Genomic DNA, 23850 nt, shown 5'->3' with positions numbered 1-23850 from the left:
ATACCTGGGGGATGTAGTTCAGCCTAGTCAAGGTTATACATCAAAAACCCATCACACAACAGAAGCCAATATATGAGACATGTGTCCCTTTCCTTTGCCTTCCTCTCTGTGCCAGTACATGAGGAAGCTATGGCCTAGAAAAGGGATATGGAGAAAGCATCCCAGAGGCAGACCATATTGCTCTCCCAAGAGACTCCAATGAAAGGGGATGGGAGGAGTGAAATAACAGAACACATCCTCTCCCTATTTTTGGCCTTGGAGCTATAAATCTGGCATGCAGGGGGGAAAGGGGAGGATTTGAATTGATATGTCACAATTTTAACAATGGACAGCAAGTAGGAAATTATGTGATCTGAGATATCATTAAGACAGTTACTGACTAGCAAGGAAAGGAGACAACATAGCAAGTTTGGGTACAGTGATTGGAGACAAAACTCCACTGAGACAACCGAACAAAAAATAATTAGACTACAAAAATTGTAAGAACTATTGCAGATGTTAAACAAAGAAGGAAAATATGTGGCTAGAGTGGTCAAAGAAGGCTTATTTCTAAAAGGTAGAATTTGGACTGGGCCTTCTTTTTTTTTTTTTTATAAATTTATTTTTTTTGAATTGATTATGCTGTTACAGTTGTTCTATTCCCCCCTTCATTCCCCTCCACCCTGCCCCCCCAACCCCACCATTACCCCCCTTTAGTTTATGTCCATGTGTCTCAAGTCCTTTAGGTTCTATATTTCCCATACTATTCTTGCCCCCCCCCATCTATTTTCTATCTACTGTCTATGCTACTTGTTTTCTGTACCTTCTCCCCCCGTCTCCTCCTCCCACTCCCCTGTTGCTAACCCTCCTTGAGATCTTCATTTCTATGTTTCCACTCCTGATCTAGCTGTCCTTTTAGTTTGCTTTCGTTTTAGGTGTGGTTGTTAATAACTGTGAGTTTGTTGTCCTTTCACTGTTCATGTTTCTTTAACTTCTTTTTCTTAGGTAAGTCCCTTTAACATTTCATATAATAAGGGCTTGGTGATGATGAACTCCTTGAATTTGGTCTTATCTGAGAAGCACCTTATCTGTCCTTCCGTTCTAAATGAAAGTTTTGCTGGGTAGAGCAATCTTGGTTGTAGGTCTTTAGATTTCATGACTTGGAATATTTCTTTCCAGCCCCTTCTTGCCTGTAAGGTCTCTTTTGAGAAATCTGCTGACAGCCTGATGGGGACTCCTTTGTAGGTGATTGTCCCCTTACCTCTTGCTGCTTCCAGGATTCTTTCCTTCATTTTAATTTTGGCTAATGTAATTATGATATGCCTTGGTGTGTTTCTTTTTGAGTCCAACTTTTTTGGTACTCTCTGGGCTTCTTGGATTTCTTGGAAGTCTATTTCCTTTGCCAGATTGGGGAAATTTTCTTTTATTATTTGTTCAAATAGTTTTTCCACTGGTGGTTGTGTCTTTCCCCCTTCTGGTACCCCTATAATTCGGATATTGGAGCGTTTATAGATGTCCTGGAGGTTCCTAAGCTTCTCCTCATTTTTCTGAATTCTTATTTCTTCATTCCTTTCTGTTTGATGATTTTTTTCTTCTTCCTTCTGGTCCACTCCATTGATTTGAGTCCCAGTTTTTTTTTCATCTCTATGGTTTTCCTGTGGAATTCCATTCATTTCCCTTAATTTAGCCTTCATATGTTTCTCTAATTTGTGGCTATAGTCCACCAGATCTGTGAGGAAGCTGATGACCAGTGTTTTAAACTGTGCGTCTGAGAGATTTGCTATTTCTTCGTCACTTAGATTTATCTCTGGGGCTTTGAGGTCTCCCTGCGACATTTTTGGTCTGTTCTGGCCCTTTAAGTGGGAGGAGCAGCGCCTTGGATTCCCAGGTCGCTGGGTTGTGACGCTGTATGTGGGGGCGTGGTCAGAGCGGGGAAATGGCGCCGCCGCCCCGCCGAGTCCAACCGCTCACTCCCTCACCCGCGTGCAACCAGGCAACCACAGTCAACTTGCTGCCACCGCCTCCCCACTGACTCCTCCGTAGTCGCTCACCCGGTGGGCCGCCCGGTCGCTCACTAGGTCCAATCCTGGGTTTGGAACCCGTGCGACTGGATTCGCGCGTCTGGATTCCGCGCCCGGGTCAATCGAGCCCTCCTTTGTAACTCCTCACCTGACGCCGGTTTCGCCCCTTACCGGTCTTGCCGAAGAATTTGTTGTTAGCGGACTTCCGAAAAGTTCAGTTTTCCGTGTTCTGGTTGTGTTTTCTGATGCTAATATTTAGTTGTCCCTAAACTTGGTTGTGTGAGGAGGCACGGCACATCCACCTAAACCTCCATCTTGGCGGAAGTCGAGTTCTCAAAAAAATCTGGACTGGGCCTTCTTAAAAGAAACATTTTGTAGAGAGTTGGAGCAGAGGGGAAACTATTGAACATAAAGGTTTAGAGAAATGATATGTACACGTGGGGAGTGAGGACAGGATGAATGTTGGACTGATCAAAGTATGTGTGCTAAGCAGCCAAGTATTGACAGGGGTTATACTAGGCAGGGTCTTGGAGAGCCAGGCAGAGAAATTGAGATTTGATGAGGTAGTTACTAGGAAATCATTGTAGGTTCTTGAATGAGGCAAGCTTGAGGGAAGTTTTTGTTTTGAGTATTTTGAAGGCAGATTAATGTAATAGTAGTATAACAGAGGGATTTTAGGGGAGAATGACTGAGATTCAAAGGGGCTAGTTAGGATGCTGTTGCAAAACTCTAGATAGGAATTGATTATTACCTGATCCAGAATGACAAAGGTAAAATGGAATTGGAGAAAGGGAAATATTGCAAACAAAAACAGTAAGACCAATGACCAAATGGAACTGTGGTGGCAGAAAGGATAATTCAAAATATTCCTTGGTTTCTAGCTTGGAGAATTGGAAAGATAGTGGTATTGCAAGCATGAATGAGGAAGTTGGGAAAATTTATTTGGGAAAACATGACTATTAATTCAATTTATTTGTGATTATTGAAGCTGAAGTTATGATTTGAAGTGGAAATGTCCTAATAAAAGTTGGAAAAAAGAACATTAGATTAGATTTGATAGAAATATGCACAAAGAACTGCAAGTGGAAGGTTGAGGCTGAGAAACTCAAAGAAGCACAGGTGGTGTTTTTTAAAATAACTTCTTCCAACTGAAGGTGGTGTCCTTTAGAAGACAAAGGAGCAAATAGGAATGGAACAGTTGGCTACCCAGATGGTATCAAAGAACAAAATATATTTTGATATCTGGACCATAGCTTAAGACCCTGGAACTGATGTTTTCTTTTGTTTGTTTGTTTTTTGGCAAGGACTAGGAAGTGTGTCATAAGGACAACAAAATAGAAAGGTTTCTTTCTTCCTTTTTCTTTTTAGAGGGGAGGGGAGGCATCATTTTGGAAGGAAATTGTTCTTAGATGGATAGATAAGGAGAGAGAACTGAGTAAACAAACACAGAGAGAATAACATTGTTTCAAAAGATTTAATTACAGGTAAAAGGAAGCTGAATTTATTGTTAACATTTATTGAGAGTTTACTGTATGTTAACATTGTGAAAAATTCTTTATATGCATTTTCTCATATAATCCTTATAAGAAGCTTAACTTTTTTCCCACTCAACAATGTGTCATAGACATGTTTCCATGTCAGAAGAAATCTGCACTGTCGTGTTTAATGGATACATAGCACAGTATTCCACTGCATGAAGGGTCATTGTATTGTAGTAGGCTACCGCAAACTTTCCTATGAAACATCTTTTCTACACCTTTAAATTTTTTTATTTAAAATTTTTAAATTTTCTACACCCCAATGTATGAGCTCTTTTTTTCCTAAATAACAGATAAATATTTTTAGTTAAAAAATTTTTGAACATCACAATTCAAAAGTAAAAATATAAAAAGGTATATAGTAAAAATATTTTTTCAAGATTTCTTCCATTCTTATTTCCTGCCCTATCCCTACAATTATTTGTTTCCTTCATATCTTTTCATAATTTCTTTATGCTATATAAGCAAATATGTAAATATGTATTCTTATGTTTTCCTTTTTTCTTTTTACACAAAGTAACAAGCACCTTGTGATCATCTCTTTAGGGTAAAATATTAGAAGTGCTATTGCTGAATTAAAGGATAGTTTCAGTAAAATCTTAGTTAAAAATCATTGCTCAATCAGGCATCAGGAAGGTTATGTACCACTACCACATGAATGTCACTAAATCCATTTTATTTATTTTTTAATTTCAGTGTATCCATATACCTTGAAATGTGTGGAGCTCAGAATAAATGTTATAAAAATCACTATAATTTGTAATATAAGGCTAATTCTGGTATTATACAGAAGTGATTATATAAAAGACTTATCCACCTACAATTTATAATATAGACAAATGAATACAGTGGAAATGAAAGTTTTTTTATCCTCACCTGAGAACATTTCTTCATTGCTTTTAGAAAAAGAGGAAAGGGGTGGGTAGGGGCAGGGAGAGAGAGGAACACCAATATGAAGGAGAAACATCAGTTGGTTGCCTTCTTGTGTGCGCCGAGAGAGGGGACTGGACCCGCAACCCCAGCATGTGTCCTGACCAGGAATCAAAACTGTGACCTTTCAGTCTATGGGATGATGCTCCAACCAACTCCAACCAAGCCACACCATTAGGTTATGTTTATCTTATTGGATAGGTGGAGAGACAGGTAGGAATTAAAAGATGGAAAATTATCAGTTGTTTGTGATGTAAAGATATGAAATAGAGATGAATGAGTCAAAGAATAAACAGAATGATAAATAGGGGCAGACTTAAAATGAGAACAAAAAAGAGTAGATCATTTCATTGGACCTCATATAACTAATAAGGCATATTGCCAGATCATCTCTTTTGTAATTTTTTAAAAACTATTACAACCTCTATTTCTTTTATTGAATTGGTACATATTGATTATAATAGAAATTACACCAAATTTCAACTGGATGAATATGTTCATTTGTCTTTTTTTTCTTTTCTTCTTAAATAGAATTGTCTGAAAGAATGGATACGTCTCCCTCCAAAAAATACCCCGTTAAAAAACGGGTGAAAATACATCCCAATACGGTGATGGTGAAATACACTTCTCATTATCCTCAACCTGGGGATGATGGATATGAAGAAATTAATGAAGATTATGGAAATTTTATGGAAGAAAATCCAAAGAAGGGTCTGCTGAATGAAATGAAAAAAAAGGGAAGGACTTTTTTTGGAACCATGGATACCCGACCTCCACCAACAGAAGACCCAATGACCAATGAGATTGGACAATTCCAGAGTTTTGCAGAAAAAAACATTTTCCAATCCAGAAAAATGTGGATAGTGCTGTTTGGATCTGCCTTGGCTCATGGATGTGTAGCTCTTATCACTAGGCTTGTTTCTGATCGTTCTAAAATTCCATCTCTAGAGCTGATTTTTATCCGTTCTGTCTTACAGGTTTTATCTGTGTTAGTTGTGTGTTACTACCAGGAGGCCCCCTTTGGACCCAGTGGATATAGATCACGACTCTTCTTTTATGGTGTATGCAATGTTATCTCTATCACCTGTGCTTATACATCATTTTCTATAGTTCCTCCTAGCAATGGGACCACTATGTGGAGAGCCACAACTACAGTCTTCAGTGCCATTTTGGCTTTTTTACTTGTAGATGAGAAAATGGCTTATATTGACATGGCTACAGTTATTTGCAGCATCTTAGGTGTTTGTCTTGTCATGATCCCCAACATAGTTAATGAAGAAAATTCCTTGTTAAATGCTTGGAAAGAAGCCTTTGGATACACTATGACTGTGATGGCTGGGCTGACCACTGCTCTTTCCATGATAGTATACAGATCCATTAAGGAGAAGATCAGCATGTGGACTGCACTGTTTACCTTTGGTTGGACTGGGACAATTTGGGGAGTATGTACTATGTTCACTCTTCAAGAACCTGTTATCCCATCAGATGTAGAAACCTGGAGTTATCTCATTGCTATATGTGTCTGTTCTACTGCAGCATTCTTAGGAGTTTATTATGCCTTGGACAAATTCCATCCAGCTTTGGTCAGCACAGTACAACATCTGGAGATTGTGGTAGCAATGGTCTTGCAGCTTCTAGTGTTACACATATTTCCTAGTGTCTATGATGTCTTTGGAGGTGTAATCATTATGATTAGTGTTTTTGTTCTTGCTGGCTACAAACTTTACTGGAGGAATTTAAGAAGGCAGGATTATCAGGAAATTATAGACTCTCCCATTAAATGAATACCTGACTATTATCTTAACCATTACTTATTAATAGGTACACTGCCACTTTAATATTCACCTATACCTTTTATGTTATATAACTGGCAGAGTGCTAATATAATATTTAATTAATATATGCAGATGTAGAAAAATATATTCTAGTCTAATATATTCAAAAAATATTAAATATGTGAAATGTCACAAACCTAATGTCTTTACTGTTATTAACAAAAGGTAATTGTGGTAGAAGGAGAATGTTAACTTTCATCACTAAATGACATAAACTTGAAGAAATGAGCCCTTTCAGATGGAATTTCTGTGATACTAAAGTTCTAAGATTAGAAAAATGTTCATGCCCAATGTTTTATAAATGTTCAACAAAAATCCTCCAGTATTAAAAAATCTTCATTTATGAAAAGTACGCTGTAGGGTAAAATGCTGAACACCGGGCCCGGCTTTACCATCTACTTGCATTAGAAAACTAGAGATGATTGGCCTGAGTAAAGGAGCTTGAGTTAAGACAAGAAGAGGAAACAAAAGAAAGGAGCTGGTTTTTTAATGACTAGGGTGCTTATTCTACCTTAGAATAGTAAATTGGTCTTACTCTTGCTATGGCCACATTAAGCAATGCATCAGATATGGAAGTAGGCAAAAGACTGGATTCTTGCCAGCTGTACTTAGTCTACACCATTTTTTGCCTGATGGTGGGAGGTTTAGTGTTGGGGCCAGTTCTGCTTATCCTTAGTTATAGGAGGATCTCTTCAAAATTGCCCTTGTTTAGATTTTGTAGTCAGTACATGTATAAGCTTCAGTAAAGATACTCTTTAGCTCCCCAAAAGATACTAACAGTAATCGCAGTATAGCAGAAAAATGATAAAACATGGTGTCCTCAGATTCTTTTTTAAAAAGGCCTAAATGTCTGTAAAAGCATAAGGCGGCATTCATTTGGGTCTAATTTGGAAAATTTTTACTAATTTAGTACAAAACAATGTTGATATGGTACTGGTTATTAAACTATTGTTATTGAGCTATCCTAGCTCCAAATTCACCTTTCTATACTTTCCTTTCTGATGCTATGGCTCAGATCCTGCAAGCTACATTTTTCCTATGCTAGCTGATGTCTCACTAGGTTCTACCAATAAAGGCCATTACATGGAGACTGGAAGTGAAGGGGCAAAAGGACTTCCTCCTTTCCAATTGTTTGCAGTGTCTGTCATTGTTACCTCAGCAATAAACAATGGTCCCTAACTCTAGCAGAAACAACTGATTTCATCCTTGAGCTTCTTTTGGCACACCATCACCCCAACCAGCTTCATCATATCCCTCTCAAAGGTAGCAAGAACAGATGGACAGCATCCTCTCAGGGACTGGAGCTACAGTTCATCTGGGTTATTCTTCTGAGCTTCTGAGACCTAATAGTCCAACCTCAGCTCCTCTTTTTCACTTGCTTTAGTGGAGAAAGCTGCTGTCTACAGTTAGCACCTCTGGGCTACTTCAGTGTTCCTTTTTTGCTTTTTCAGTCCATCTCTTGCTGGCCATGTTGGCTCTCAGTTCTTGAGTTCAGCAAAGAAAGAATTCAGAGCCAAGAACTCTGGTACAAGAGGAAGTTTATTTAGCATGCAAAGCGAAAGTACACTCTAAGAGAAGATTTGAGTCGGCTGCTCAGAGAGCTGACTTGGCCTTTTAGAAAGAAAGTCACAGAGGCAGAAGTGAGCCAGCTACATTGTGTGGACTTGGGAAACAAGTTCCAGAAGCAAAGGAAGGGCCCTTTGAGACAAGTCCAGGGGCGGAGGGAGCCGGGGGGGCTGGGACAAGCTGCCACTGCCTGCTGCTCACTTGATTATAAGTGTGGTGGGGACCCTTAGAACTTAGGAGAAAGAAAGCGCAGATACACACCCGAAGAAAGAAAGTGAGATTGTGCTCTAGACAGAATGCACTGGGTCCTTTTCTTTAAATGGTTTTTATCTAAAGATGCAGGAATTTTAGGAGTGGTCTCAGGGGAGATCTCAATAGAATATTCATCAGCTTTCCATGTGTGTTCTTTAATATGCTGATGCATCAAAGTGAGCATATAGGTCATTCTCTGGTCAGTTTCACCTTCAAAGAATGTTACCTTAATGGGACCAGGACTGAGGTAGGTCCACTCTGGCATGGTCTGGAATGTGTAAGATAAGACCTTGTAATTTATTATCTGGCTGTAAATTGCTTGCCTTGTTTGTTCAACTATCTGTCTCAGTTTCCCCATTCCATTCCCTAAATAATTGTCCTAGCTTCTTACTGTCCTGCCTCACATCAATGTCCAATACTAAATTCTCTGTTCTAATATCTTCTGATTTCTATTTTCTTCATTAATGTGTCTCCAAACCTTCCCCCCCAAAACCCATATTCATTGGTTAGGTGTCTGTGGTTTTGGTAAAATGTTAACATTCAAATTTTGCAGCAATTACTAGACACTGGCTTTCAAAATGAATTATACAAATTGAAACAAGGAAAGAAAAAGACTTGAAAAAAATTAATAAAGCCTGGACTGACATGTAGTAAGGACTAAGAAGTCTAGTGTAGGTGTAAGTATAATCTCAGAAGAGAAGCGAAAAAAGGGCAGAAAAAAATATTGAAGCATTGTTGGCGAAGTTTTTCAAATTGTACAAAAAAGGAAACAACTATAACCATCAATCCACAAAAACAGGGATACATGAATCCAAGTAGGATAAATACCAAGAAAATCCTAACTAGTAACATAGTGTAACTGCTGATAAACAAAGGTAAAAAACCAAAATCTTAAAAGCAGCCAGAAAAATGCCCTGGCTGGTGTGGCTCAATGGATTGAGCGCCAGCCTGTGAACCAAAGGATCATAGGTTCGAATCCCCAGTTAGGGCACATGCCTGGGTTGTAGGCTAGGTCCCAAGTTGAGGGCATGTGAGAGGCAACCAGTCAACATGTCTCTTATACATCAATGTTTCTCTCTCACTTTCTCCCTCCCTTCCCGTCTCTCTAAAAATAAATAAATACAATCTTTTTTAAAAAGCTAGAAAAAAAGACATGACATTCAGGAAAACAATCATAAGAATTGCAGCTGGCTTCTCATCAGAAACATCGGAAGCCAGAAAACAACAGAATGAATTTTAAAGTGCTAAAAGAAAACCCTTTGATGGCTTCTTATTGCCTCTACAATGAAGTTTAATGTCTTTGACTTCAATAACCCAGTATTACTTGCATTTCCAGTCATCTGCTCCAACAATGTTCTACTATTGTGTAATACCTTTTTTTTTTTTTTTTTTTTTTTTTTTTTACTCAGGCCCCTCTATGTAGAAAGTTCTTCTTTTTGCTTACTTAATTGTCTGACTAAACTGACCAGGCAACTCCCCTCCCCTGGTGGCTTAATGTCACCCTATATACACTATTGCTGTACTTAACTATATTAATAAATATCTGTGTAAGTCTCATTCTCCCATACTGGGTTAAGTTCCTTTAAGTTTAAGTCTTGTCTTTTTGGATCTCCAGTAGTGCCTAGACTGGACAGTTTTTAGATTATTATAGTGTCTGCCCCAGAGTGGATTCTTAATAAATTTTTGTTGAATTCCCACAAAAGCATAATAATACTCAATCCAAAAATTAAATTTAGTTTCCAGGGTCTCCTAATTCCTATATCTCACAGCTGAGCATGTGATTAATTACTTTTTGCTGATCAGCAGGTAGGGCTCTTTTTGGTTCTAAACAGTCCTGTTTGACAATGATGCTAAACCAGATCATTCTCTCTAATCAGTTCTAACTATACACTAATAACAGTTTTGGGGGAAAGGCCTTGAGACATGGAGGCTCTTTTCCCCTTACCTGTCTTCCTAAATCTTTTCCTTTGGGATTAATGAAATGAGCTGTCTGCAAGCTTTTATCCTAGATAGATTAGCTACTCATATCTGAAGCCCCATTTCCAGTCTATAGGTCTCAAGTCCTGACCTAAATTTTCCTGTCACCTGATTTTGGCTAGCTCCTGGTCCACTCAGCACTAATTATGAAGGGTGATTTCTGTTTTGGGCTTGAGTTCCACTAAAAGAGGAAAAAGAAACAACATGTGTGTTTGTATTTGAAAGTTGGGGAGACAACAGCATGTATTAAAAGAAGTCTCTGGAATAACTCCTACCCCATAAGAATGTGTACTCCATTCCTTCTAACTATATCATATTGCAATTCTTCAGAAAAATTTTAAAATATTTTATTTATTTATTTTTAGAGATACGGCAAGGGAGGGAGAATATGAGGGAGAGAAACATCAATGTGAGAGAGAAACATCGACTGGTTGCCTCCCATTTGCCCTCTGACCAGGGACCAACTTCACTAACCAGGCATGTGCCCTGACCAGGAATTGAACCTGTGACTTTCTGCTTTGAAGGCTGATGCCTAACTAACTGAGCCACGCCAGTCAGGGCTCATACTGAAATTGACACATGACTTTTGCCTATCTACCCTTCCATCCAATGCTTTCCTCTTTCATTGGTGTTTCCTTATTTTACACTTTTTTTCATATTTTTTTAGTTTATCTTTTTTAGAAGAGTTCCTGGGAAGAATGAGTTAAGAGAAACTTAAGGGGAAAAAAAACACATCTACAGGGAAATACAACACTTAAATTTCTTAATTCTATTGCTTAAATAGGTGGCATACAGTAGTCAAGAAATTTGTATCAAAATCTCAGAAAGATCTGTTCAGATCAGTGGCCCATTCAAAATACATATTCCCTTAAAAAATAAATCTAAACTTATGGCTTAAGCATATTTTTGCTGGGTTTATGTTCTCCATTTAAGGTAGGTTGTGTAAGCTACCTGATGGCAAAAATCACTTTACCTATTGAACTTGTATTCACACTCCCTTCCCCCATCGCGTGTCAAATGTATTCCCAGATTTGAATTGAACTAGGTTTTCCTAACAGTTTGCTGTGTAATTTTGGAAGAATTAGTTTTAACCTCTGGACAATGGTTTCTCCAGTTTCAAAAATAAATATAAATATCGCAGTCCATAAACTTTCTAAGATTTATCAAAACAAATAAAACTACTATATTAGCTCAAGCTGCCATAACAAAATACCACAGACTGGGTGGCTCAAAGTATAAAAATTTAATTTCTCCCAGTTCTGCAGGCTTAGTTCCACATCAGGCTGCCAGTGCCAGCATGGTCAGTTTCTGGTGAGAATTCTTTCTGGATCTACATGGCTGCTTTCTTACTGTGTCCTTTCTGAGTGAAAACAGAGAACAAGCTCTCTGGTGTATTGTCTTAGAAAAACACTAATCCTATAGTATTAGGGCCCCACTCTTATCACTTCACTCAACTTAGGGCCCTCAACTTAATTATTTCCTAAAGGCCCTATCTCCACATAGTCACATTGGGGGTTAGGGCATCACATACAAATTTCCACAGGGCACACACAATTCAGTCCATACAGCCATAGTAAAATGTGCAAAGGTATTTAGACCCTTAGAGTAAGTTCAAAATTCACTTACATTATTTACTGTGGATGCCAATGAGATGTAAACACAGGTAGCTCTTGCTCAGAGTTTCATGCTCTATATCAACCAACTTGAAGCCAAGAAAGGAGTTCAGGTTGAGCGTGATTTGAGCTTGACCTTGTGATCCTATATATGTCAAACATACCCCATACACTTATCAGCACTCAAATAACTTAAGTAAATGAAGAAAAGTGCGAACTCTTGGGCTCCAGAGTCAGGGCATTAAAGATAGGAAAGGAAGATGCATTAAGGCCTTCAACAATATTTAGTGACAATCTATCACATGCTAGGTACTGGAGAAAACCTGAAAACTGATATGACTCCTGACTTAAATGGAGTTTACAGTCAAGGTGGGAATATGGGCAAACCATTTCAACAGCTTGGATGGGGAAAATACTAGCGTTCCACGAAGGGTACCTCAACCAAGCAGTCTTCCCTGAGGAGGCAAGCCTAACCTGAGCCACAAAGCTGGTTAGGAAGGAGTAAGGCATATTGTAGGGGGCTGCAGCCTCGCGTCGGGGGCATCAACTTACTGATGACTCGGCAGGTGGCTGGGGCTGGGCCCCTAAGGTTGGGAAGACCTGTCACCGAAGGTCACAGTACCAACTACCGCAAACGAAGCCGGAGGCTACCTTATACACCATGACACTTCGAAGGCCCTCAGACTCAGCTTACTTTGGTCTGTGGCTCAAATTAAGCATGCATCTTAGATTTTTCTCTCAGGTCCCTATTTCCAGGCCTTGGTTTCTTTTCCCTTTTAGCTTCCTGCCCCCAACTATCTTCATTTGCCAAGACTCTTTTCAGGCGCAGAAATCTGGGGGAAGATGTCACAGAAGTTGGGGCTGACCTCGGGAAGCAGTCATTTTTTTGCTGTTGGGTCTCTCCTGAGGCGCTGAGGAGGAAGGCTCAAAACTGTCAGCAGGGGAGGAAAAGGAGCCCCAACACTGGGTAAGGGTCCAACGCCTCTCTAGCTTTCTCAGCGGCACAGAAAGCTTGTTCACTCCCAGCTCAGCACTTGATTGACAGGCCAGCTCGTCCAATCCCGGTGCAGCGCAGACCGCTGTCGCGTCAGGGATGGATGGAGAGGGGAGATCGAGCCTATCAGATTAAGTCAGGACTGGGTTTCCTGCCCGCGCGGATCCGCCTGCGGCCCCGCGGCCAGTAGGCGCTGCAGCTCCGCCCGTCCGCTGCACGCGCCCCGCCCCTCTCCGGAGAGCTACGCGGCGGTGGAGCGGAGGCCTCGTGCCGTAACGGCCATCGCGGCGGCCGCAGCCGTGTCCCCGTATCCACCTCAGGTGAGCTGGGGCCACAGAGGCTTGGAAGAGGAAAGGAGAGAGGGCCTTGCTTGCAGGCAAATGCTCAAACAGCCTTTCCTTGCGTCTTGCCTCCTTACACCCTGCTATTCGCTGTGTCGCTTCCTCTTCCCTGGCGAAGTTAAGCCCCCGGGGCGCCGTCTGTCGGCCCAGAGCCGAACCGGAGGGGGCGGGGAGGTTGCTCTGCGTGGCCTGGGCTTTTGAACTACGCTCCGCGGGACCATCAGGTTACAACCTCCGGGTTGGGGGAGGTGGAGCGCGGGCCTGTGGCTTTCCTGCCTGTCTCTGGAGTGCCAGGTCCGGATGAGCACCCCGGGCGGCCACCCATGCGAGGCTTCGGGGGTCCAGTGTACAGCCTGTGCTTCTCTGTTTCTTTTTCTCCCCCCAAAAGTCCCGTTGCCTGTTGTGGCCTAATGCAAGGCCGGGAAGGTGGGAACGTGTTAGAGGAGAACATTGGGAAGAGGAGAGCCTTGGCCAGAGGATGGACATCCCTGAGATGCTCCTTCTGTCCCTCCCCCACCAGCCGGTACCCGTGTTCTTGGGAAATCTGGGTTATTTTAATCGTGTGATCTGCTGTAGATCCGTGGTAGATCCGTATATGAGTTGCTCGGGCTGCGAGGCTTTGTAATATATCCGGTAAAAAACGATCTCGAAAGGTTGGTTTTGTAACCTTATGTGTAACCATAAAAGTTAAATTTGCAGTTAGAAGCTCAGGAAGCTAGATTTTGTTCAGGGCTGAGAACCGTAACAAAATACACGCATTAATGTCCATCTGATTGGCTAGTGACCTGAGAATAATTATACCTGTTAGATTCTGTAAGAAACCTTAACGAAGTAGGAAAGAATGAAGTTAAGGAGAATTTTCTAACCCCATCTCGGGTAGTGAGCGAAGGACCTGTGTCCGGTCAAAACGGGTAAGTATTGCAAAAGATAACTCATTTTAAAAAAATCTTCTGTGAAACTCAGCCGTACAATTTATTAAGGACCTGGAAAGCGTTGTACCGAAGGTGTCAATTTTCAGCGAGGTCACACAGTAAATGGGGAAATAATTCAAGAAGGTTTTGTTTGGTAATTGTCAGTAATGTTCAGTTTTTAAATAGGCATTCCATTCACAGTTTGGATAGTAACTCAAGAAATATATGTTGCTTACTTAATAGTTTCATTCCATCTTGATCACAAACATGTGTGGGAATTAGCTATAGTATCTTTAAACACTTTGCAGAGTATTCAAGACTTCTTAATTGTGCTTAATTGTTCACATTAAGTTTTAAATTGAGTGCTTTATTTTTCCAAGATTTTAGTCTGTATAAATAAAACTTGAAGCATGCACAGAATGTTTAAGTCGTTGTGTGATAGTTTATACCCTGGATTTTTTTTTTAACATCAGCGTGAGGTTGCCTCTTGCACACCCCTCACTGAGGGGAACCCTGCCCACAACCCCCAGCATGTGCCCCGACTGGGAATCGAACCCACGACCCTTTGCTTTGCAGGTCTGCACTCAGTCCACTGAGCCACACCAGTTGGGGCTGGACTTACTTTTCTGTTGGACCTTTTGAATCTGCCAAAGCTCAAGGTAGATTTGATGTGATTGTTGTTATAAATTATTTGTCAGGAAGACTTGATTTAATAAATACAGATATCCTTTTTTTTTCTATCACAGTTCCATAACCTGCAGTTTACTCACCTTTATGATATGGAAAAATACCAAGTGTTCTGCACCTACAACAGAAGACTAAATCATTTGATATGTAAAATTGGAGGAAACTCTGGAAATCACTAAGAATTTAACAAGTTCTTCATAAACACTTTGTTGTTTTGTTTTAGGAATACAACTACAGGGCCAAAAATGACATTTAAAGATTAAGGCAACAATTCCATCTAGATGATCCTCACTTTATAGTCTTTCCTTCAAAATTGATTCCACATGCTGACTATGTTGGTGATATTATGCTTTTAATTGCCCAGACACAAACCTTGATTTTGCCTTTGACTTTATCTATCCACATTTCACTGGCCAATTTTTTTCAGCCAATTTTTGAAATTTCAGATACCTGTTCATTTCTTCCAGCTTTTAACTAGGTTTTCTCTCTGCCTTTTCTTCCTACTCAGTATGTCCAGCTTTCTGCCTAATCTTCATGTTTTGAGTATATCTCTCACTGTTAAATCAGTAACAGCTTCCTGTCACCTACAGAGTTATGATAGGATCTAATGATAGCACTGTTTCTCTATAGGAGCTATCCACCTAACCAAACCACCTCAGGTTTTCATTTAGACTTTGTATTTTTGTACCTTTATAGCTGTTGAAACTGAATATCTGTGCATAGCCTGCCTATTCTTTAAAGAATGTTTTTCTCCTAAGGTACTGAAGAAGCAAATGAAGTCAGATTTTGTTGAAGTTTCATTTTTGGTGCTTCAATGTAGCCTTCCAGATCTTTCTGTTCCCTGTGTTGTTTTCCTTTGAACACATCCCTTATTGTTTTATCACTCCCTTGGTTTTTCCATATGTCATGGGCTCGTGGGGCAGTTGGAATCCAATCTTCCTTTTTATAAAGAAAGTGTAATCCATACAGAATACCTGCATTAAAACAAACATCCACATATTTAGTGATCGGTGACTGAGTCCAGACTCAGCCCTTGATTCCCTAACTCAAGTTCGGTGTATCTTTACAAATTTTCTGTATATTCTTTCTGAAACTGTACCGCTCATCTCTTGCAATGTTTATTGTTGTTTGCTTCACATTACTTTGCATTTTGTATATTTATGCCTTCTCTATAAATTCAGAACCTTTTTTTTAGGAGGGCAGGGGAACCTTCATGATTTGCAACATTTAAATTATTGAAACAGTGATTTAAGAGTCTACAGTCTTTCTGTGCTTGTTAGATGTGTCAACAATATTGGAAAAAATAATGGTATCTCTATGGTTGAGTCCTGTGAGTAACTAAAAAGTGAATGGATCTCTTAGAAGTGTTATGGTAGAATTTGATAAAGAGACTGAGTCTTTGGGAGGCCTTAAAAGTATATGGTAACAACATAATGGTTTGGAGGAAAGCCCTGAGGGCTTATCATTTAATTTAATGATCTGTCTACAAGTTCTCTTTTTGATTATTAGAATAGTAACACTTTTACATTTTGCTTCTTTGTCACTTTGTTCTTATGTCAGGAACCAGATTATTGAGCATTCTGCTTATTGAGCAAAGCATTCTGAAAATCATTAGTTATATTTGGGGGCTTAGAGATCTTTTGTACTTATATTTGTTCTTCATAGATTCCCTCCTTTTAACTCTAAAGTTTTTGTGAATAGCAGCAGCATAGGGTTACCTTGGCATTTTTCTTTCATTTCTTTTATGTAGCAAGAATTGAATGTTTTAAGACAGGTTGCACAGAAAACTACCAGGTGAAATAAATATATCTGGAAGGGATGCTTTACTCTTTTGGTCTGAAATAGGTAGAAGCGATTTTTCTTTTAATTTTTGGTTGTTTATAATGGCTTATTTTTACTTGTTTAAATAGATTATCTCCTAAAATAAACTGTTGAAACACTGATTCTTTTGTTTTTTATTCCTGAATTTGTACTTCAGTATTACTGAATTGAAAATAAATATGGTATTAATAATTTCTGCTTTGGTCAAACACACCAATTGAATAAAGCACTAAGAATATGGGTTAGGAAAATCCCTTAAAAATAGATTTATCTAAAAGGCTTTTGTTGGTGTTGTTTGTTTTTAAAGAATCAGCTTTCCAAAAACTTCAGTACATGCTTGCAAATCATGGTTGCATGTAGATCCACTCAAATAATAGATATAGCGGGGAATTTAATGTGTTTTGTACTTTTTTAGTATTCTAGCTGTATTATGGGAATGTTTCACTTATTAAATAAGACCTTGGACATTTTCCCTTAGAAATGCTTGATCACCTCCAGTTACTACATGTTCTTGAATTATAACAATTTTTTTACTTCTAGAAACATTTGGAATACTTTGTGTATAACACCCTCCTACTTCCCTAGGAGAAGAATTCTACTTCCCTATGAGGTTTTGTTTTTTTCTTTCTTTTTAATATTCATTAAAAGGCCTATAAAACCTTCCATGATTTGTCTTTTTGCCTACTACTAGCTTCTTGTCAGTTTCCCTTCTTTTAGTCTACTCTTTGAGCCTTGCTTAATCATGCTTTTTTTTGCCTTGGAACCTGTGAGCATGCTCTTCCTGTAGACCAGGGACTACATCAACTTCGTGGTTGCCTTCAAAGGGCCAAATGTAGAGCTTCTTGCCTCTAGTTAAGGAGTAGTTACATTTATACAATCCTAAAATTACGTTTGGCCCTTTGAAGGCAACCACCAAGCTGATGTGGCCCCCAGTGAAAATGAATTTGACACACCTGCTCTAGACAGATACTAATTAACCCTTACGTTAATTAGTAGTAAGTTTGCTGGTAATAGAAAGATGTCAAATAATTTCTCTCTCATACTACAGAAGTCCAGGGTTTGCATGGCACTCATTTATTGTGTTATTTCCAGGGTGGGTTTTTTCCCTGTTATAAATAACTCTGAAATAAAGATCTTTGTGAGACCTTAAAGTTTTTCTCGTTTTGGTTAATTGCTGTTATGAGGTCAATTGAAAGTCTCATTAGTTTCTTTAAAAGCTTGTTTACAGAATGTATAGTTAATTTTTTAATTGCAAAGTGCACAATTTCAATGTATATAGGTAAACAAATATTTGCATTTGTAGACAAATGCAAATATTTGCAAATACCCATCACCCAGATCAAGGTATAGAACATTTCCAGTGCTCCTGAAGGCTCTTGTGTTACTTTTTCTCAATCAGTATCTCCTACCCTCAAAGGTAATCACTATTCTGACTTATTTCATCATAGGTTATTTTTACCTGTTCTTGAACTTGATGTAAATGGAACCCTGAAGTATATGCTCCGGTGCATGGCTTCTTTTGTTTAACATTGCATTTGTGAGATTCACCTATGATGTTGGGTGCAGTAATGTTTTTTCCCCCCATTAATGGTAGTATTCTGTTGAATGAATATACAGTTAAAAAATTAATGGATATTTGGTTTATTCTCAGTTTTTTAGCTATTATTGACCAAGCTGCTATAAACATCTACTTAGAAGACTTTTCGTAGACATACACATTCATTTCTTCTGGTTATGTATACCTGGGAGTAGAATTTTTCTGTCCTTGTCTACCAGTTTTTGAACTGGTTTGAATCACCTTTCTCTTTTACCACAAAACTGGTGACTCCCTTTGCTTTACTCCTGTCTTAAATCTATTGCCTGTGATTCACGTAGTTCTTTTTTTTTTTTAATTTGACCCCTCCTTTTGATGGAGTATATCCTGCAATAGATTCCTGTGAAGGGTTGAGATCCTGGATTAATAATTTTTTTTTTTGTCTTCCTACTTGATTTGGTTGGGCAGTGAATTCTAGATTGGAAATGATGTCCTTTCAGAATTCTGAAGTCATCTTTCTGTTGTTTTCTAGCTTGTAGTCCTTTTGAGAATTCTGAAGACATCCTGATTCCTGATCCTAAGGTTTTTGGTCTTTCTGGAATTTTGTACCTCTTATATTCTGAAAATTTATGAGTGTGTGATTTGGCATACATACATTTTTCCCCCTTGGATATTATTGTGCCCTCTAAATCTGTAAAATTATGTACATCAGTTCTGGGAATTTTTCTTGAATTATTTCATTGATGGTTATATTCGTTTTCTGGGGTTGCCATCACAAAATACCACAGACTGGGTGGTTTAAACCACAGAAATTAATTTTTTCTCACAGTTCTGCAGGCTAGAAGTCCAAGATCAAGGTGCAATCAGGGTTGTTTTTGATGAGATCTCTTCCTGATATATAGACAGCCTCCTTTTCACTGTATCCTTAGAAAACCTTTCTGTGGAAAGAATTTTGGATTATTTAGGGCTCCACCCTTATTATCTCATATAACCTTAGTTCAGTAAGAAGTCACATTAGGAGTTAGAGCGAGCAGGGGTGTCAAATTCATTTCCACCAGGGGCCACAGGAGCCTCACAGTTGCCTTCAAAGGGCGGAGTGTAATTTTAGGACCGTATAAATGTAATTTCTTAACTAGGAGCAAGAAGCTTGGCCCCAGGTAGAAACAAGGTGCTGGTCCAGATTCGCCCCGCAGGCCTCGTGTTTGCCACGTGTGAGTTAGAGCTTCAAATGAATTTTGGGGTGACACAGTTCAGTCTATATCAGTGATTTCTTTTTCCTTAGGCTAGTCATCTTTTTTCTGCTGTTTTTCATCTCCTAATCTGTTTTGCTGTTTTTATGTGAGATGCTTCCTGAATGTTATTTCCTAAGCCTTCTGTTGAGAATTTCATTTCTACTGTCAAGATTTGATTTCCCAAGAGCTCTTTTCTGTTCTCTTAAATTTTTTTTTTGTATAGAGGTCATCCTGTGGTTGTTTCATGGGTGCACTATCTTCTGTAATTTCTGAGGCTACAAATTCTTTTTATGTTTTAATTTTTCTTTTTGCGGACTCTGTTTCTTCTATATTGTTCTCCAACTTTTATGTTGGAGGCTTATTTCAGGTGTCAGTAAGCCTTGGATATTACCTTGTGATAGTAAACCTGAATTGATGGGGACTTAAAAACTCTGGACTTAGTTGCTTGATTGTCCTGGTGAGTCAGTTTTGGGGTTTTTTTTTTCCAGAAAACCCAGATGTGTGGGAGATGTTTTCTTTTGGATCAGGTTCATGAGGGGAAAACTTAGTTTGTCCAGCGGGGGGTGGGGTGGGGTGGGGTGGGGTGTGCGTGTGCGTGCGTGCGTGTGTGTGTGTGTGTGTGTGTGTGTATAATGGACTGGGTTTCTCTTCACCCCATTTTTTTGTTGGGTATGCAGATCTTTAATTATATCTGCTGACCATTAGTTCAAGATGGGGTAGTCCACCATCAGGTAGATTTGGGGAGGAAACTTCTAAGGATTTACTACTTCTCAAACAGCTTTTACCCAGTCTTCCTTATTTAATCTTCTCTCAATTTGACAGTAACAGGTATTGCCAGTTCCTGGATCTCTTAAGGATTCCAAGTTATAAATTGCGCTTTTTAGCTGCTGTTAGGAGTTCAGGTTAACATTATTTTTTTGGAATTCACTGAGTTACCAATTGTCCAAAATTTTGTTGCTGTTGTTTGCTTTCCTATATGTTTTGCTCTGTGTTAATTTCTTAAAAAAAAGAAAAAACAACTTAGGTATTAAATCCATTATTTTAATCGGAACTCTTCAGAAACCCTGTTTGTACTGTGCTCAGTTAAGAATGATTGAAATTTTTAAAGTGGTTTAAAAAAAGAAAATATACGACAGAGACTGTGCATGGCCCACAAAGCCTAAAGCATTTACTGTTTGGCCCTTTACAGAAAGAGTTTGCCTACTCTGTCCTTGTTATAAAGTTTCTGATTTCCTTTAATAAAGCTGTTTGTAGCCTACTACTATTTTTACATTTCTACACAAGTTTTACAGTCTTGGAACTTCCTGAGGCTTTTTGTTTTAATTTAGTCTAGTGAATGTCATGGAAGTTATGACTAAGAATTGGTAGGATATACTCTATTATCAGAGATGTAAGATTTTTTTAACGTAAAATTTAAAGAGTAGGAAAAGCAAAATGTTGATGAAATAAATCACAACACATAATATGTATATGTATGCATTGTTCTTTGTCTTGTCATATAAGCGCAGTACATAGGTACATGTACTTTGAAGACAGGAAAAGGGGTGGCTGTAATATTAAGAACCAAGCCATATTTTTTAAATGTTTATTGATTTGAGAGAGAGGACATGATCGGTTGCCTCCCATATATTCCCCGATGAGGAATCAAACCAGTAACCTAGGTATGTGCCCTGCCTGGGAATTGAATTCCCAGCCTTTTGGTGTACAGGACAAACAACACTCTACCTAACTGAGCCACACCGACCACAGCCCAAGTAATCATTTATTTATTTATTAAAGATTTTATTTATTTTTTAGATGAAGAGAAGGGAGGGTGAAAGAGAGGGAGAGAAACATCAATGTGTGGTTGCCTCCTGCATGCATCCAACTAGGCACCAGGCCTGCAACTCAGGCATACGCCCTGACCAGGAATGGAACCAGTGACCTTCGGATTTGTGGACTAGTGCTTAATCCACTGAGTCACACCAGCCTGGGTGCAAGTGATAAATTAAATGAGTCATTTTCATCAGGCCTCTCTGTAGTTGGTAAATCATAACAGGCAGAGTAAATTGGCTCTGGGTCAGAAGGTGTTCCAGGCTGTGATAACATATATGTGTAAGTGTGTGTGTATATATACACATATATATGGTTGTAGATATACACATACATATAAGTGGTTGTATTTTTCTACCTGATATCAGTTAAAAATGAGGGGGACTATTAATGTGAGCCACACGTCAGAATGGGAGAAACAGGAATTATGTTGTTATAAGAAATTAAATGTCTTTTCCTTAAAGTCTTGAATGCAGACGAACTCAGTTATGTTAGTCTTAATTGTATGAGCAGTTTCTTTTTTTTCAATATATTTTATTGATTCTGCTATTACAGTTGTCCCATTTCCCCTCCTTTGTTCCCCTCCACCCCCTCTCCCACCCACATTCCCCCCCTTTAGTTCATGTCCATGTGTCTTAAGTTCTTTAGCTTTGACATTTCCCATACTATTCTTGCCCTCCCCCTGTCTATTTTCTGCCTACCATCAATGGTATTTATTCTCTGTACCTTTTCCCCCTCTTTCCTCCTCCCACTCCCCTGTTGCCAACCCTCCATGTGATCTCCATTTCTGTGGCTCTGCTCCTGTTTTAGTTGTCTGCTTAGTTTGCTTTTGTTTTAGGTGTGGTGAGTTTGCTGTCTTTTAACTGTTCATACTTTTCATCTTTTTCTTAGATAAGTCCCTTTAACATTTCATAAAATAAGGGCTTGGTGATGATGAACTCCTTGAACTTCTCCTTAAAGTGCTGAGAAGCACTTTATCTGCCCTTCCATTCTAAATGAAAGCTTTGCTGGATGCTGGAAAGCTTTGCTACAATCTTGGATGTAGAGCAGTCTTGCTTTTCATGATGCGGAGTACTTCTTTCCAGCCCCTTCTTGCCTTTTGAGAAATCAGCTGATAGCCTAATGGGAATGCCTTTGTAGGTAACTGTCCCCTTAGCTCTTGCTGCTTCTAGAATTCTCTCCTTCATTTTAATCTTGGGTAATATAATTACGATGGGCCTTGATGTGTTCCTCCTTGGGTCCACCTTCTTTGGGACTGTCTGAGCTTCCTGGACTTCCTGGAAGTCTATTTCCTTTGCCAGATGGGGGAAGTTCTTCTTTATTATTTGTTCAAATAAGTTTTCCACTTGTTGCTCTTCCTCTTCCCCTTCTGGTACCCCTATAATTTGGATGTTGGAATGTTTAAAGATGTCCTGGAGGTTCCTAAGCCTCTCATTTTTTTGAATTCTTGTTTCTTCATCCTTTTCTGTTTGGTCATTTCTTTCTTTTTTCTGGTCCACTCCATTGATTTGAGTCCCAGTTTCCTTCCCATCACTATTGGTTTCCTGTGCATTTTCCTTCATTTCAATTAGTGTAACCTTCATTTTTTCATCTAATTTGTGACCAAATTCAACCAATTCTGTGAGTATCCAGATTACCAGTGCTTTGAACTGTGCATCTGATAGGTTGGCTATCTCTTCCTAGCTTAGATGTATTGGCTGTGGGGCTTTGATTTGTTCTTTTGTTTGAGCCTTTTTTTTTTTTTTTGGTCTGGGGCTGTTCTTTTGTTTGAGCCTTCGTTTGTTTGTTTGTTTGTTTGTTTGTTTGTTTGTTTGTTTGTTTTGATGCAGAGCCTCAGGTGTTCACCAGGGCGGGGCAACCCAGTTTCTGGGTTGTGTGGCTGTTTGTGGGGGCTGGGTCAGAGAGGGAACAGTGGCGCTTTCTCTGCTGTCTGTGGGATTTCAGTCCCTTCTGCTACTTTCCCCAAGCAAACTGGGCCTTTCTGGTGCTGATTCTTGTGTGAGTGGGTTTGTATACCTTCTAGAACCCTGTGGGTCTCTCCAACGAACTCTCCGGTGAGGCTGGGAGTCTTTCCCTGCACCTCACCCCCGACAGGTGTTTTCAATTGGTGTTTTGGGGCTTTATTTCCCTGTGCTGGGGCCCTGGGTTGGTTGGTCTGTCTTGCTCCCCAGTTTTGCCTGGTTTATCTGCGTGTGAATGTGGGACCACCTGGTCAGCCAGCCGCCTTGGGTGCAGTGCCTTGCTTCATAATCACTGCCTAGCTGGGTATGCCAGTTGCCACTTTGCGCCTGGGCTCTGTCAGCCCAGGGTCCCCCTGCTGCCATCTTGCACATCCTGGGTGCCTTGTGTGCCTGGTGCCACCACTTCTTGTGCCATGATCCCTCTCCACCGGGCTGCCCGACTCTGCCCCAGCTATCTGGATGAAAGTGACACGCTTTTTATCTCCCTGGTTGTCCAACTTCCATACAGTTCAATTTTTTATCAGTCTGGTTGTTATTTTGTTTCTAAATTGTTGTTGTCCTTATTTTGGCTGTGCAGGGAGACACAGTATGTCCACGTACACCTCCGCCTTGGCTGGAAGTGTATGAGCAGTTCCATTGGAGTTTTCTTATATAATTCTTTCTGTTGAATGGTATCTTGTCTGTAGTATTTATCGCTTATTTTTTAATGTGTATATCCCAGATTTGTTTCAATGAAAGTGTAAATTCATGCTCATGTGAAAAAAACAGGGTCACATGCTATATATTGTTTTCTGACTTGGCTTTTATAAAAATCCTTCCATGTCAGTATATATACATTTAAATATT

The 23850-nt window shown here is 39.5% G+C and overlaps 2 protein-coding genes across 5 annotated transcripts in view; both read left to right on the top strand.

Moving 5' to 3' along the window:
- SLC35G2 (solute carrier family 35 member G2) overlaps positions 1-6351 on the top strand; it is a 40740-nt gene extending 34389 nt beyond the window's left edge. For both annotated transcript variants that reach the window (XM_037139281.2, XM_053668934.1), the window contains exon 2: positions 5000-6351. In XM_037139281.2, the coding sequence (XP_036995176.1) occupies positions 5014-6252 (1239 nt within the window). In that variant the 5' untranslated portion in view covers positions 5000-5013 and the 3' untranslated portion in view covers positions 6253-6351. The remainder of the gene's footprint in view (positions 1-4999) is intronic.
- A 6557-nt stretch (positions 6352-12908) lies between these two features.
- NCK1 (NCK adaptor protein 1) overlaps positions 12909-23850 on the top strand; it is an 85150-nt gene continuing 74208 nt past the window's right edge. For 2 of the 3 annotated variants that reach the window (XM_053669224.1, XM_053669223.1), the window contains exon 1: positions 12909-13025. The gene's annotated coding sequence lies outside the window, so the exon portion shown is untranslated. Of the gene's footprint in view, positions 13026-14549; positions 14617-23850 lie in introns of those variants that run through there. The other variant, XM_053669225.1, reaches the window with a different exon arrangement.

The sequence above is a fragment of the Artibeus jamaicensis genome, unplaced genomic scaffold (genome assembly GCF_021234435.1).
Source record: "Artibeus jamaicensis isolate MK-2021 breed Jamaican fruit bat unplaced genomic scaffold, CSHL_Jam_final contig_519, whole genome shotgun sequence".
NCBI lineage: Eukaryota > Metazoa > Chordata > Mammalia > Chiroptera > Phyllostomidae > Artibeus > Artibeus jamaicensis.
Note: the sequence above shows the minus strand (reverse complement) of the source record. Positions and strands in the feature narration are given on the sequence as shown.